The sequence below is a fragment of the Patella vulgata genome, chromosome 9 (genome assembly GCF_932274485.2).
Source record: "Patella vulgata chromosome 9, xgPatVulg1.2, whole genome shotgun sequence".
NCBI classification, from domain to species: Eukaryota; Metazoa; Mollusca; class Gastropoda; family Patellidae; genus Patella; species Patella vulgata.
In genome coordinates, this window is record NC_065887.2 from 3,354,542 (window position 1) to 3,372,109 (window position 17,568).

General features: G+C 36.7%; 1 protein-coding gene across 1 annotated transcript; it reads right to left on the bottom strand.

The window, feature by feature from the left end:
• Window positions 1-251: 251 nt before the first annotated feature.
• Window positions 252-15,854, bottom strand: LOC126831566 (pleckstrin homology domain-containing family A member 3). Its single transcript, XM_050562136.2, has 12 exons — window positions 15,794-15,854; window positions 14,517-14,633; window positions 13,748-13,903; window positions 12,740-12,867; window positions 11,257-11,424; window positions 10,592-10,638; window positions 9,783-10,127; window positions 8,910-8,995; window positions 8,263-8,321; window positions 7,019-7,149; window positions 5,706-5,838; window positions 252-3,440 (listed from the first exon to the last, which is right to left on the bottom strand). The coding sequence occupies exons 1-12, from the start codon at window positions 15,831-15,833 to the stop codon at window positions 3,243-3,245; spliced, it is 1,608 nt and encodes a 535-aa protein (XP_050418093.1). The 5' UTR covers window positions 15,834-15,854; the 3' UTR covers window positions 252-3,242.
• Between the last annotated feature and the right edge of the window lie 1,714 nt (window positions 15,855-17,568).

Sequence of the window (17,568 nt, forward strand, 5' to 3'; positions counted from 1 at the left end):
CATGTTGTTGTTTCAATTGGTCATGACATTATCATGATATTATATATATATAAATAAATGAATGAGTAGGGTATAGATTCAGCAGCACTGAATTGTCTTTATCAGAGTATTAGAACTATTGAAAATGAACTCATTCTACAAAATTACTGTCTAAAATATAATTTGGCATATCAACTTCTTTGTTCATACAGACTGGAGAGGGGGTGGCTCAACTTACCCCGAGGGTCAAATTACACCCCCCCCCCCCCCCCCCCCCCCGCTGTGTTTATAATGGGTACTACTTATTACAATTAGTAAAATAGAGCTATATTTCCCACATCAGTTCATTTAATCTCACCTATATATATACGATAAAATATTCCGCTATAAATATTGCACCAGATAATATATCTATCCCATAATAATAATTTATATTTTCTACAGACAAACCAGGTGGAATTTCACCGCATTTTCTACAAATATCCCACGTGGAATTTCACTGTATTTTCTACAACATTTCAGGTGGAATTTCACCGTATTTCCTACACACTTCCCAGTTTTAATTTCAGCATATTTATTTTACAGATATCCATGTTTTAATTGTTTGATTAAAGCTAATTAAAGGGAAATGATCAGTTAATGTCTCTAAAGTTTAATAAATATCATATTAGTAATTCTCTTCCATTTAAATTAAATTTATAATAGAATCAAAGCTTATTAAATACAGTCAACAAAACATATTTTATAATAAATGCATAATTTGCTATGTTCCTTATACTCTTCAGTTCAACAAAGTTTACAAAATACTGTCCTTGATATGATTATAATTTCTAATTTTATCTGCTCTTAGGGCTAGGAAATCGAGTCATCGAGGTAAATTATTGATTTGATTAAAAAAAAATAATGAAATTGGGTTTAATATTTTACTTTTCCATAGAGTGAGAGAGAGAGACTTGAGGGGTGAGGCTACCCGAAAAATGTTTTCTGAAATTCTAAAGCTATTGAATTGAAAATGGCACAAGTAGTTAGGAAATGTAATAAACAAGGGAAAACTAATATTAAAAAAAAAAAAATAAAAGTTGTTGCCAGGGTAACACATTTGTTTGGAAAAAGTATGAAAAACGTAGGTACACCACATATCTCTGATAATAATGAAGATAAATGTCTCATTTTTGGACTGCTTATTCTTTAATGATAACCCTAAAACCAGACAAAGAGTTTTTCTCTATAATTTTTATAGTTTCTTGGAAAATGATGTTTAAAACATTTGCCTCACTACAATATTTTGCCTTTGGAGAAATATTTTGATAACTTTTATAATATTAATGATAATTCAAATTGCTTTCTGTCTGATTCTGTGGGAGATATTAGTTTATATAACCTGCAAATTTGGTGAAGATATCTGAATTAGTTACAGAGATATAGCGTACCTACGTTTTTCATAATTTTTTCCCCCAAAATGAGTTACCCTGGCAACAACTTTTTTTTAATGTTAATTTTCCCTCCTTTATTACATTTTCTAACTACTTGTACTATTTTCAATACAACAGCTTTAACATTTCAGAACAAAAATTTTCGGATAGCCTCCCCCCTTGACACCAGTGTTGATTAGCCTGATTAATGTAAAAAAGTAGGACCTTAAACACAATTTCATTTCATTTTATATCTGTTATCATATTCAATCACTTACTGCTACTCAATAAAATTGTGACCTAAAACAAATAAATGAATTCAAACTTGACATACCATATATGAAAATGACAAATGTATATAACCTAAGTTACAATTCAATGTGGTGTGAAAATTGACATCAAATAATTCCATGAAGTTCATACCCAGTTTACTGATGGAAAACAAAGGAATTAAGAGATAAACCAGGTCATTTCGAGACTAACAAATGGTTCAATCTTATTCCAATAATTTGCTTGCACATAGGAGTCTTCCGCAGCGGGAGGACCCAGAGAAAACTTCTGAGTTTCTACAGGCGACCCTACTCCTTGTCAAGTACAATCAGGGAATCAAGACCATGCCAGTTGACTCAAGGACAGACCTCAGTTTTCGTTATCTATTTTTGAACTATTTTATATAAGAAGAATGACCAGTTCTTGATTTAAATCTTTAGTACAGTTTGTATAATACTGTTAATCATGGAAATACTGGAAACAGTGAGTAGACTTATTTATCCAGTTAGGGTGCTTGTCTTTTATTATGTTTTGTTAATTTGATCAGCTTTCAGTGTCGTGCATGAAAATTAAGGTTATTCTAAATCTGAAATTATCGCTGTGACCTACATACGCTGACCGACCTAATTTAAATAAACATAGATTTCCCCCCAGTTTTGAACAAATCAAAACTTACAATATCATCTGTCTCTGTGTGGGACTAAATCACGTAAAATTTTCTTTAACAATTAACAAACATAAAACTTTTAAATGCATTGACACTACAACTTGGGTATCGTTTAATAATGCTGTTTTACCAAGAGTTTCTGCATTTAAAGTTACAATTTCATATTTTCTAAGAAAGTCAAAACATAATTATTTCTATGTCTTTTGCTCAATAGGTTGTCAACTCACTATTATACGATCATACATTTTAGGTGTCATTCTCACACTTAAAACTCATTTACACCGGAAATAATAACACAATTACCTCCAAATTACCTCCCTTGTTTTCTATTCTCCACCATGGAGTAGTTATCTTCAAACGTTTGAATTTGAAGAGAAAAATGATATTTTTGCCAATTTCTCAACTGGCAATAGTGAATTATAGGATTAATAGGATTATTCTTTAACAAGGCAGGACTGTTTATAGATACCATCTATTTTAAGGCTTTATTTTAATACATTTTAAAAATATAACTTAAAAATATGAAATTGCAATTTTAATGTTTAGTTTCAAACCATTGTTGGCCAATTATTCAAATTTATTGAGAATATGTGAAAACCATTTGGTTTCTACTGTTGTATAGTTTAAATGGTCTGTCTAGATTAGATAATGTGTTGGGTTTATAACTGTTTACTTTCGCGAGTCGTGATGAGTAATTAATTAGTCTGTTAATCACAAAACATTAAATACAGAAACTGTCTCGTAATTTAAACTTATATGACTGTTGGACTTACAACTGTTCATTTTCCAGAGCAGTGTTGAGCACTTCACAGACTACAGTGGTCTGAAACTAAATAGTAAATACAGAAACTCCCACTTAAAGAGCACGATACCCTAGTTACAGTAGTATAACAGAATTAGTGACGATAGCAAGCTTAGATTTGTTCTTGATCATCCAGATTATTTGACTTGTAAAAATGATCAATGACTTTGATTGTGTTGTTCAGGCCTTTAACGTAGCTCTCGATATCCTCTTGAACGGAATGAGCATAAATCTGACCCTGGGTATCGCAATCTTCTGTAGCCAACTGTGCTAAAAACACTTCACGATATGGTAACGCCTTGGTTGCCACCTGTAAAATTAAAAACAATAAAATATGTTATTCTATTTCATGAGTGAAAAGAATTACCAATGAGCTGAAAATGAATTAGAGCTGGCAATCAGCAGGAGATTTTTTAATCGATTCCATATCGCTCAAAATTCCCTTTGGAATTCTTCAGATATGGTCAAAAGATGGCAATCGATAAAGGAGAGCTTGATTGTCAGTCTTGAATATTTCGAATTGATTCACCAATTTTAAATTAAATCATTATATGGCAATCGTGTTTCAATCTGTTAAAATCTCAGCCATGACCTCGAGTTGATTATGATCTTGTCATGTTAATAAATGTCTAATTAATAATTAATATAACATTTACGGTCTAAAGAAAGACCTGCAATAGGCAGATTTAGCTCTTACGTAATATATGTTTAACAATCTGATTAACCCATTTTTGACAATAGCGAAACAACTCGCACCAAGTGACTCACGGTAGCGAATAAACTCGCGGACCCATCATTCTTTGCAACGGCATTAGCGAACAAAAGCGCCAGATCAATCAACAGATTTCTATTGTGTTTATTTCATAAATTAATGGTGATTGAGTAATAAAAATAAAACACGCAATGAAAAGGAATGTTATATTCGCCAATTATCGAATAAGAAACATACGTTTCAACAAAGGATCTTCCAGTATTTACGTAAGAGGTCAGAGGTGAAAATTCACACCGTGTCAATGACTTTGGCAGTATTCCAATATTTTCACCTTGTCACTTACGGCTAATAATTTTATGACATGAAGAGTGAAATGAAATCAGATTTTTTATGATTTACTGCCAGGCATATCGTAGAATATGATAATGTCGAAGAAATCAACTATTTGTTATTTTTTTTGACGTTATAATGCGAAGAATACGGATACACGAACCGAGATCAAGCGTGTCGCCGCCATCTTGGATACGGTGCGCTTTCAAACAGACGATAACACAAAACTTACGGCTAATAATTCTAGACTTTGGAAAACTAAATTGAATCAAAACTTTTGGGATTTAATACAAGCTACATAGAGGAATATTACATTGTCGAAGATTTCAACTATATATTTTTATTTTCGACGCAATAAAGCAAAGGAGACGACCATATATCCAAAGAAAGACAGAAATGTTAAAATGCCGATAGCGATGAAGTGACCGTCACTTGGGGTGATATTTCTTTTTAAAAGTTATATTTACATTTATTTTGAACACTGCTGCCAACATGAGGGACTATATTTATGTTCTATTTTTAAAAAAAAATTATTAGGGGATACTTGTTCACGTTATTTTACCATTATGACAGAGAAAAGTCATAATTTTAGTGGAACTGACTTTTCAATGTTATTTATAGTAATATAATTTCTACTTTGTAAAATTGAATTTTATATCATTGGAAAGAACACGACAATCTGTACATTTTTCTAACAGAGTATTTCTATGTATAGAAAATATTTTTTAGTTATTTGCAATTTTGTAGAGGGTATTAGGATTAACAATAATCCACTAATTGGCTCAGGAAATGGGCCCTGCTGATTTAATTAGCTTAGGGTTAGGGTAGCTAATATTTGAATTGGCTCAGGGTTAAATGGGTTAAAACACAGATCCTACTTCGTTTTGTTTTTTATAGTTCAAAATTTCGTTTTACTTGTCTTTACTACACTCGGATCTGGACGAGTTGTTATATAATCCGCGTTCTGGATAATGTGAGGGATTAGCCAAAAAAATGGTATGTTACAGCGAGTTTTTGGCGTGAGGTGCATGGATCTGTGGGTAACCCTCTAGAAACATCAACGCTGATTGGTTAATCAAATATCTGACGTCATAGGGTCAAAATCCGCTTATATGACCTCTGACGGGATCTTCCACTACAACCGGTTAGAACTTCATGTAGGGGATGCTCGATTCACAGTCCAGAACGTCCCGAATTGACAGAATTGCAATCGAGTAACGCGGAATTCAGTTCTGTCACAGTTCTGTCATTCCCAACAACGGAGGTGGTGTGAGTAGAATCGTGACGTAATTAAAAGGTTTCGGCTGCACGGTTGGTTGAGATATTTACTTATTCAGTCGACGCATGTGCTGTAGCCCGAAATCACCTTTTCTCTCGATTGTCACTATTTTTGGAATTGAAGGAATTCAATTCCGGAATGTTCAATTGAGTACCCCCGTAGTGTAGGCCATCGAAAGCATAAAAATACAAAATGAAATATAGATCTGTTATTTTACTCAGATTGCATCTTTAACAAATAAATAAAAGACTCACGGCAAACACTCCTCGTACAACCCAACCATGATAGTTTTTTAAAGTTCTATTGTAAGCGTTGCTAGCACACAGAGTTAGATCCATCTCTCCGCTATTAATCTCACGTAATATCTCACGAATAAATTCTAATCCTCTGTAAAAATAATAAATAGTTTAGTTTCATATCATGAAATAATATACATTTGAGTCAAGTTGTATACACAACCCAGGTGATGAAATGAAATGGGGTTTTAACGTCCTACTATTCTGCTCAGACTGGGCTAATGAAGATGGGGATACGCCATACAGTGTGCTATGAGGGAAATTTTGCCCGGGCAGCGGCACTACGGCCTAATGTTATATTAAATTCCAACTGTTGAGGGTTCTTTTTTACGTGCACCTTAATGTTTACACTGAACCTCGGTTTTTCAACCCATCCAAACGATTACACAGCTGTCCTTGTCATGCACCAATGACAATTGGAATACGTGCAAGAAAATCTTGTAGGGCCTCTTTTTTTTTTTGGTCCCTTGCCAGTCCCTCTGTTCTACACCACTGCCGGGAATACTGATGATTATCTTTCTCGGTAATCACTGAGGGGGGGGGGGCAACTCACTGAGCCACAGTGGCTCCCAACACAGATAAACCATTATCCATAATTACAGAAAGCAACCAATTAAAGTCTCTGTCCTACACCTAACTCGAGATTTGGCAGAGATAACAACTATCTCGTGTTAATTTTCAACTGTCAATCACTGTCATTAATGAATAAAGAACTCTACCCAAACTAGGACATAATGGGAAGAAAATATGATAACAATTTTACGTCACTAATTCGCTAGCATTTATGGGTTTATCCATAGCAGTGTGAGGAAAACAGAGGACTCAGATGGGAAGGAAAAATGTGAACTCTTAGAGTGCAGACAAGCAAAATATGATACAATTTTATTTCAATAATTCGCTAGCGTCTATGGGTATTTAACAATGTGAGGAAACCATGGGTATTTAACAATGTGAGGAAACCGGAGGACTCAGCTGGGTTGAAAACCTGAGCTAAAAGAACCAATGACAGTTGGAATTTAATGAGAATAGTTGGAAACATTACTGTCCGAGGAAATTACCCTTATAGCACACTGCATGGCATATTCCAGTCTTCATTAGACCGGTCCGTGCAGAACAGTGGGACATTAAACATTATTTCGTTTCCCACGGCAGTGCCCTGTTTGACAACCACTATGCTGATAACAATTTTCGTCAATAAAGAAACTTGTAAAATTTCTAGATCCAGAAAGAATCTTAAATTTCTGGGTTTTTTTTTACAAATTCCATCTAACCTTTTCATCCAGAGCAATGCGACGGTAGCCGAGTTTGAGTTTGTATGTTGTTTAGCCTGTACTTCAGATAAAACCATTTTCTGTAACGTTTCAAATTTGGCTGGATCGGTTGAATACTTCTGTCTCATTTTCTTTTAAAAAAAAATACAAAATTTATCTATTTATTTATGAAATGGAATAAAGTTTAACATCCTACTTTTTTGCACAAACCGGACTAATGAGGGAAATTTTGTCTGGACAGCTAAAAATTATCACATTCCATAACAAAAATATCTTTCTTATCCGAGATAAACGAAATACAACAATAATTGACAAAATGTGAAATCTACTTTCTTGTATAATCTAAGTAATAATCTTCCTAATTACAGCAGATTTATCTAAAAAAAATAGGTAGCCATATACAGCATTCAAGCTTATCTGAAAGCAAAAAGTGTCGACAAGCAAAATTACGGTAATTAATTATAAAGGACCATAACTCTGGAACAAAAACAGCTGATTGCACTAAAGTTCAACCCTGTCGACTACTCATAAGAACCATTATAATAAAGTTTGGAAAAGATTCGTAGAGAGAGAGAGAGAGAAAAATGGGGTTTAACGTCCACTCGACACAAACAAGGCAATTTCGAGACTGACATATGGTTCAATTTTATTTCAATAATTCGCTTCTGCGTAGGGGTCTTTAGCAGTGGGATGAACCCGGAGAAAACCCATGAGGTTGGACAGACGCCCAAACTCCTTGTCACATACAACCGGGGATTCGCAACCCCGCCAGTTCACTCAATGAAAAAAAACGTATGATACAGGGCGCACATGCTAACCATTCGGCCATCCAACCCCCCCTTCACTATTCAAGCAATGACTAGAGAAGTCTAGTGGAAACGTCGCTCAGTAATAGAGAGAGAGAGAGAAATGGGGTTTAATGTCCACTCAACACAAACTAGGCCATTTCGGGACTAACATATGGTTTTAATTTTATTTCAATAATTCGCTTGCGCGTAGGGGTCTTTAGCAGTGGGAGGAAACCGGAGGACCGGGAGAAAACCCACGAGGTTGGACAGGCGGCCCTACTCCTTGTCACGTACAACCGGGGATTCGAAACCACAACAGTCGCCTCAATGACAGACTTTATGATACAGCGCGCGCACGCTAACCATTCAGCCATCCAACCCCCCCGCTCAGTAATAATTAGTCATTGTATTCCATAGAATTGTGATCTGTTTGACCCTTTGAAGTTTGTTACTTACTCTGATATTTCCGGCAAAATCCATTTTTACAGGAGCAAAGGCTGTTCCATTTAACTTATCTACAAATATATTAATTTCTATTTTAAAAAAAAAACCAAACCAATTTACTTCAGCTTTGTGTAACAGTAGATAAATAAATATTTCCTTGCATTTCTGCTGCAGTTTTTTTTTTTTTTTTTTTTTGCAAATGGTAATCAACCAATAGAATTTTATCATTATTAAAAGATTATGAACACTTATATGGCATTTTATCCACCGTTGTGCTCCAAGGTGCTACATAAAAAAAACATGAGATTCCCTGCACAGAACACACAATTATCAAATAACGTTAAACATACATTAGGCAAGAGCTAAATCTGCCTATTGCAGGTCTTTCTTTAGGTCTGAAATGTTATCTAAATTATTAATTAGACATTAATTAACTCATCCAGCCCACAATCAACTCTCGATGTCATCACCAGCCTGTGATATTTATTGGATTTCAATACATTTTTTGACGACTATATAAAGGTAAAAGTCGCAAAACCTAGCACACCGAAACCTGAAGAGGTCGCATAAGAAAAAACTAGTAGCTTCATAAAAGAAATCTGGTAGGGATACCCACCACTTCATATGTTGAGTATAAGGTGAAACATGTGATGACTTACCAAACAAGGGAATAATACATTGACACGCTGACAGAAAATCTGGTACTATAATACCATCTGGTGTGGTTAAATCTAGATCTGAAAAACTAAAATAAATAAATTATAAAATAAGTTGAAAACTAGTATATTTACAAAATGTTTATTATTTCTGCACATGAAGACAGAACAACGTCCTGGAAACAGTAGGATATTAAACCCCATTTCAATCATTCATTGCCCAATCTTTTTATAATACAGATCTATATAGTTTTGTTTCTTTATACTTTCAATGGCCTACACTACATGAAGATCTGAACGGTTGTAGAGAAAATAACAAATTGTTCAATTATATTTCAATAATTCACTTGCAAGGATGGGTTTTCAGGTCTGGGAGGAAACTGGGGAACCCAGAGAAAACCCACAACGTTGGACATTTTGTCACGTACAAGCGGGGTATCAAAACCAAGCATGAGGTAAACCAATCAGCCACCGAAGTCTAAATTTTGATAGGTTGTTTTCTTAACAGAGAGAGAGAGAGATGGGGTTTAACGTCCACTCGATACAAAGTAGGTAAGGCAACCCTACTCCTTGTCTCGTACAACTTGGGAATCGAAACCACGCCAATTGACTCAAAGGCAGGCCTTATGATACAGCGCGCACACACTAACCATTGGTGGGCGGATGTGAGTGACAAACAGGAGTGACGATAATGTATCCCCGCGTAAATTATTGGGGAATCGAAACTACGCCAATTGACTCGATGGCAGAGATTATGATACAATGAACACACGCCAACCATTCAGTTATCCACCCTCCTCCATTGGTGGTCGGATGTGAATGGCAAACAGGAGTGATGACAATATATTTCCAAGTAGATTATCAACGTATAAAAACCTTTTTTCTAAACTTGAAAAGAATGTTGGTAATTTAGGATCAATGGCATCTTGAAAATCTTCGGGCGACTCCATGTCTTCGGAACTATTTACAGACAAGGGAGGTAACTGTACAGTGGAGGAATTCACTTTCTTTGTGACTAGAGTTTCAGTGGGTTGTTCTGGAATTACGTTAGATTCCGATAAAGATGTTCGCGTTCGGGGGATTTCTTTGGTGGAATGTTCACTTATGGTCGTTTCTGAATGAGAAACATCGGAAACTGTGCGTGGTCGAGTTGATGAAGACAGTGGTGGTGGTGGTGCCCCCTCTGTAGAACTACTTGATGATCTGCGATTAGGTATTTGTCTGAAAAAGAATTAAGAAAAATAAAAATATAGGTTTCCCACATTTCATGTCTTCACAGGCAGCATGAAAGGGTTGGATAAAACAGTGAAAGACGGATGAAACATTCCACACCTTTGCCCAATGGGTGAAAGAGTCTGGTAGAATTTTCCACACCTTTGCCTGTCGGGTTAAAGACTCTGGTAGAATTTTCCAGACCTTTGCCTGCCAGGTGAAGAGTGGTAAAGCTTTCCAGACCCTTGCTTGCAGAGTGATACAGTCTAATGGGTCTTTTCAGGACTGACTTGCAGAATGAAAGACCCTGATGGGACTCTCCAGTCTCTGGCTTGCAGAATGAGATGTCTGCATGGAACTTTCAAGACCCTTGCTGGAAGAGTGGAATAGCTGGATATTAAAGACAAGGGCACATATCAGTCATGTATGAAAATGTTTTTAGGATTTAAAAGACAAAGAACGTGTTAACTTACTTTTCTACTGAGTTAGGTCTGGATGTTTGACTCTTGTTAGAACTTGACTGAAAAATAATCAGAACAATTCAACGAGCTAAATAATTATTGATTAACTGCTCCATCCCAATTGGTCTTCGGTCTGGACAATAAAGATTGAATTCCCCACAAGGTTAACTGTCTTCCTGGCTGGAGAGGCAGCGACAGGGGAAGGGGGAAATACAACCTCTAGGTCATTTTGGGACTAACACATGGTTGTTTTATGTCGTTAAATCGCTTGAAGATAATAGGGTCTTTCAGCAGTGGTAGAAAACAAAGGTTCGAGGGGCAACCTAACTAACATATAGTACACAATGTGGCTTAACGTCCATTCGACACAAACTAGGTCATTTTATTTCAATAATTCCCTTGCGTATAGGGTTTTTTAGCAGTGAAAGGAAACCGGAGGACCCGGAGAAAACCCATGAGGTTGGACAGGTGATCCTACTCCTTGTCATGTACAACCGGGGAATTGAAACCTACGCCAGTTGACTCAATGACAGACCTTATGATACAATGTGCACACCCTAACCATTCGGCCATCCAACCCATCATATGTCAAAAACGTAATTAAATCAACATATACTTTATATCATATATTGGATGTTAAAACTGTAATAAACAACAACGACAACATATAGACTTACCCTTCTAACACGGCCATGAGAGGGTGAGGGTGGAATAGCCGAGTCTGTAACATGTTGATGGGGCATTTCATAAACAGGCATTGTACTAACCAGCTTCATACAATCTTCTAATGTCTGGATAAAAGTGTCACAAGTAGCCCCTAACAGGTGAGACGCTTCTGTTAATTTCTATAACGAAAAGAAGAAACAGATTAAATAAAAACCAACATACAGAGCAGGGTTCGAATCTTACTTCCAATACCAGAAGCAATTTTTTAATTGTTATTTTTAAAAATAGGAGCAAAAACAAAGTGTAACAAGCATAAACTTTCAGGAGTTCTAGTTGTAATCACGTAAACAATTTAAAATTAATACAACATTTTTCTGCCAGGTGCCAACTGGAAGAATTGGAACAGAATTTGATCGTTTGGACCTTCGTCCTAACCAGCACTTGTTCACAAATGTGTATTTTATTGTTTTTTGCGTTTACAAAATGCAGCAATTGTCATTTAGACCAAAATACTACATCAGTAGTATTTTAGTTACGGCTGCGTAAACCGTGTGAAATGGCCTGTTCGTCTTCTGAGGGTCAATATAGTTAGGGATAACATGATTGGTCAATAATATCACATGGTTTCAGTTTTGCATATATTATTTGTCGGGAAGGTGACGTATTGTTATTTCATTGGTTAAGTTACGAGTGGTCAATTATAGCCGGTCTTTTCGTTCAGACTCAGAGTTTGTTAAAGGAAAGTGAGTCTATACACATCAAAATGGTGTCTTGCGTAAAATTTTATCGTAAACATTTTCAACCTTTTCAGAGAATTCAGCTATAGAAAAACTCAAGTTTTAAAATTTGCTTTTAAACAAAATTACTGTAGACGCAAATCTTCGCGTTATAGTTCAAATCTAACACGCTATTTTCATATTTTAGCACGCTTTTTGCATCTTTGCGTCCGCAACCACTTACAATAAGCTCCAAATCACCCTGGCAAACTATAGCTGAATCGTTAAAAGAAAATGAATGAAATTAAATGGGGTTTAACGTCCTACTATTCTGCTCCGACTGGGCTAATGATGTCGGGCATACAGTGTGTGCTATGAGAGAAATTTTGCCCAGAGAGCGGCAATATGGCCTACTCTTACATCAAATTCCAGCTGCCAAGGGATCTTTCACGTGCACACCAATGTATACACGGGACCTCAGTTTTCCGTCCCATCCGAATGACTAGACAGCCGACTGAAGTGGGCAAGACGCTGGCTCGCTAGTCTGGAGGCCGTGTGATCGATCCCTGCATTGGCCTAGAAAGTTCATCTGGATTTTCCAACGTGGTTTTCCGTTAAACCCCATTTCATTTCATTTCATTATGATTGCCAGTTGTAAATCTGTTAAAGATCCATTTTAAGGAATCGATTTTATATAAGCCAATAAAGCTTGTTATCGTATCCTATATTTATTATATAAATTTGGTAAATTTACATGAATAAAATATTGTATAGATACCTCTTCATCAGGGGGACCGTTTTCTGCTTTTACGATTTGTTTCACGGAATGCACTTGTTGCATGAGGAAATCACAGTACAAACGTAACTCCGATTTCTTGGATTTAATAATATCAGGTGATAATTCTCCTGAAACAATAAACAAATATTGTAAATAATTACATTCTATTAAGCACTCCACAGACACACAATATTATTGGCATATTGACGTTTCCATTCTATTCCCGTCAAAGTTTAGTAGACGACGGCAACTTTAATCAACAGTATGAACCCAGAGTGTTACGGTCATCTAGTAATAAGAAAATCCCTACTAATGTTGAACAAAAAAAATTTATTGCCCCCCTCCCCCACCCCAGGGTTCATAATGGTTCAACCAAACGCCATGGAATGGAAAATCATGTTGTTAAACATTTTTTCACACTTAATTTTGAATAAGAAATTTGATTCACAAATTCCCTTAAAGTTTCTGTTAATCAACTAAATATTTGATTCGCACTTACGTCATTCTTGTTTAGCAAACTGCGATGCGATACGGCTTATCATATTCCCTGGTTAAACGTCCTACTGTTCTGCTCTGACTGGGCTAATGAAGACGGGCATACGCTATACAGTGTGCTATGAAATAAATTTTACTGTGACAGTGGCGCTACTGCCTACTTTAATTTCAAATGCCAATTGTCATGGTTTCTTTAATGTGCACACCAATGTGTAAACGGGACCTCGTTTTTCATACCATCCGAACCACTATAAGTTGCCCTTTGCCAGGTCCTCCGTTCTGCACCACTGACAAGGTGGAACCATGCCAGAAAACCCTGATGAAATTTATCAGCCAATTCAGGGATCAAACGCAGGACCTCCACTGAAAAGGAAGGGGGAATCACGCCAGATTATCCTGATGAACTTAATCAGTCAACACCAAGATTGAACACGAGACCTACCGGTTACCAAGCAACCATATTACTGACTGAGCCACTGCAGCTCCCAGGTCAAGAAATGTTAATCTATGTACCTGATTCTGGTCGGTTGTGTGAACTGTTGAACGCTGCTTTTGATGATCCGAGTGCCACCAACCATTCTTGTCGTTCCTGGGAATTAGCAGCTTTAACGTAATATCTCTGTTCTCCAGGAATAATCAGATCGATACGAGAGTGGTCCGTCTGATGAACTGGAATAATAAAAACAAAAATGATCACATCTTCTGCATTTTCTGATAACTTCTTAACTCTTTGACACCTGTGTTCCTGAAATTCTTTGATGCCACTATCCTGGTTCCCCCGAGACCAAGACGTCCAATGCCTGGACGTCAACAAATAAAAGTTGAGACTGGAAATAATTTAAATTAAAATGGGGTTCAACGTCCTACTGTAATGCTCCAACTGGGCTAATAAAGATGGACATATGCCATACAGTACATATGCTGTGAGGGAAATTTTGCCGCAATACAGCCTACCCTCAAATCGAATTCCAACTGTCTTGCATCACTGGCACGGTGATGAAATTTCTCGGCCTATGCAGGGATAGGCCACTGTGGCTCTCTGGTTTTAACTGTCGACAGTGGAAAACAAAATCAATTATATTTCAACACAGGCTTTATCAACATTTTTAACAATTGATTTTGTCTTCCATGGACCTATTGATGATATAAATATTGATTTTGTCTTCCATGGACCTATTGATGATACAAATATTGTACGATGTACACGTCCTATCAAAGGTGGAAGTATATTGACGTGTAATTCCAAAACTTCTTGATTTAATTACAAACACGAACGACTAACCTGAGATGTCACAAGCAGACATTTTAATTGATCCTTTACAACCATTGTTGACATCTTCCTGTGATTTATAATACGATAATATTCCATTATCTAGAACAAACCATCGTGGTTGCCATCCTGAAATAAACAAGCTTACCTCAATAAATTATTTCATTATTTACACCATGTACTTCTAGTTTCTGATATCCAACCCCCCTACAAAAATGTCTTGTGTAAGCTTACTTAATTTGAATTGGATGAAAAGAGAAGAGGGAAATGTTGCTGCACAGACAAAATTCAACTCAAAGGAAAGTAACTGACATGTGCTTTCAACTCTTGGTGCTAATTACTCGGATTATGAACCACATATGGCTGATTCTCACGAAGGTATGACTGTGTTGTAGCCGACAAGCAAGTTGATTGACTACTTAATCAACAAGTAATAATTAACCAGTTGTAATTTAGCCGAAAGTAGATTGATTATTTACGATACCAAAGTGGCCGATTCATTGTTTTACCAATCAGCTTGAATAAACATCAATCGGCTAAAGCTGACAAAATACAGCCCCATGATGAACACTGAGACTGACTGACATTCAATAGTGGGACTCGACAATTCTCCGAGATTTTTTTTTTTTAGAAAAGCTCTTGCGAGAATCCCTGCGCGAATTAGATTTGGAGATTTGAGTGAATTTCTAGCCCTGGGAATGGTTATCATAAGGTTAGGTCTGTCATTAATTAAGTCAGCTGTAGGCCTACTTGACAAGGAGAATAAGGGTCGTCTGTCCAACCTCGTGAGTTTTCTCTGGGTCCTCCGTGTCCTCTGGTTTCCTCCTACTGCCAAAGACCCCTACGTGCATGCGAATTGAATTATTGAATTATGGTTGAACCATGTGCTAATCCTGAAATGACCTAGTTTGTGTCGAGTGGACATTGTTTAAACCCCATTTCTCTCTCTATCTGTCTGATTTTATCATGGCTTGCAATTGATAAAGACTAGAGCAGCCTAGTCGAAACGTCGCTCAATAATAAGCAGTAATTGTATTCCATAAAATTGTGATACTGTGTATCGCATATCATTTCTGGGTTTCCGCAAATCCCGGATATTCTGACAGATTTTATTTTGTATTTTATTTTGGGGGAAACTGTTACAATGATTGCAATATGTTTCACTCTAAATGAAAATGTGTCAACCGTTTTCCTGTATGTAGACAAAACTGGTTTCCATTTCATTAATTAATACAGAACTATTAAAAAGACAACTGAAATAATCCAAGCAAATCACAATCTAATATTACCTGATAAATAATTCGTCCACTTCCACAAAACGCCTTCCATTTTGTTATTGTCTCAATTAACTAGTCTTCCAATTCCAGTTAAAAGGTACTGCAATTACCGACTGGGTTATCAAAGCTATATTTGTTGTTATACGTCACCATGCAAAGCTGACAGTGAAATATATAGCCGCGTTTTAAAGGGAAAAAAATAAATAGGGTCTAAATATTTTATGTCTTGTATTATTTAATTCGTGCCATAAAATCAAAACCAAGATAAAGAAAACATAAATAGAATTGAAACAAATCTGCATGTAAGTCTTAAGCGTGAGGGAAAACTTGAGAACAGTTGGTATAAGGGAGATAACTCTAGTTATTAACCCAAAGAGCAGGATGCAGACCACCATTAATTTCCCCATTGACTTCAATGTTAATTCTCGCATATTCGCCCACCTCCAACTTTTCCCCAAATTCTCGTTGGGCTGAATGCTTTTCACTACAGACAGAGGAACAAATGGTCATGTCTTTGCACTAAAATTTGTATGAGGTTGACCACCAAAATTTTGAGATACACAAACTTGAAGAAGCATACTAAAAACATGTAACTAGTAGCGGTACATACCACCGTAGCCAACCTGTTTATCCTTCCGCCTCAAAATCATGAATATTTACCAAAACCTGGCAGAAAATGTTAATTCGAACCCTCTTCATCCATTCTAGACCAAAAAATCAACAAAAATGGGCATGCAAAAGGGGAGAAATGAGACAGAGCGAGAATTGCTATAAATAGAATTCATATTAGTAATTTTTCTTACCTTTAAATTTAACTTCAAAGACATAATAAATGACGTAAACAAGTGAAGTCAGGCAGATCCGTGCAGCGATAATTTGTGCAGCGATAATTTGGTTGAACAAAAAGTAATGTATGGTTCATTTAATATAAAATGTTCATAAGAAATTGTGAATAACATCATGAAATCAGCCTGCTCTTATTTCGACCCTCAAGTCCAAGTGTCAGCACAGAGTGAATGCACTGTCAATGAAATGAAATAAAATGGAGTTTAACGTCCTACTTTTCTGCACCTGGTGGGCAAATGACGTGGGCATACGCCATGCAGTGTGCTATGAGGTAAATGTTGCCCAGACAGTGGCGCTACGGTCTACTCTTAATATATCAAATTCCAACTGCCAATGGGTCTTTAACTCGCCGTCAATGATTATGTGACCTCGGATATTTGTTTATTCATAATGACTAGACGTTTTTGCTTGCCAGAATCCCCCAGGGCCGTAACTACTAACTAACTCAGAGCAACGAGCGGTGTGTGTGTGTGGGGGGGGGGGGGGGGAATTGTTCTCAGGTGTGCTGTAAAATTGACGGACAATGTATATCTATTTTTTTATGGTCGGAAATTTTTTCACAGGGCGAGCGATACTTTTTTCGGTGGGGGGGGGGGGGGCGCCTTCCCCCCCCCCCCCCCAGTAGCGGGCCTGGACCCCCTCCCCCCTGCACCACTGACCAGACTGGAAAATTCTGGGGAACTTTTTCGCTCAACATCGGTTATTATACAGCCACCACCAAAGGCCGTTGTTTCCCGGTTAGATCTATTACTTAACCCTATAAACTCATCCGCTAAACTGGCGTTTTACCACTGGTAACTGTTACTGGGCAAATAGTAAACAAAATAATTCTTAGAAGAACCACATGTTATATGTTTTTGTATGTTTCTGATTAGGGCATAGGCAGGGCTTTCAATAGGGGACCATTTCGTTGACCTCACGTCCATGAACTTTGACATTGA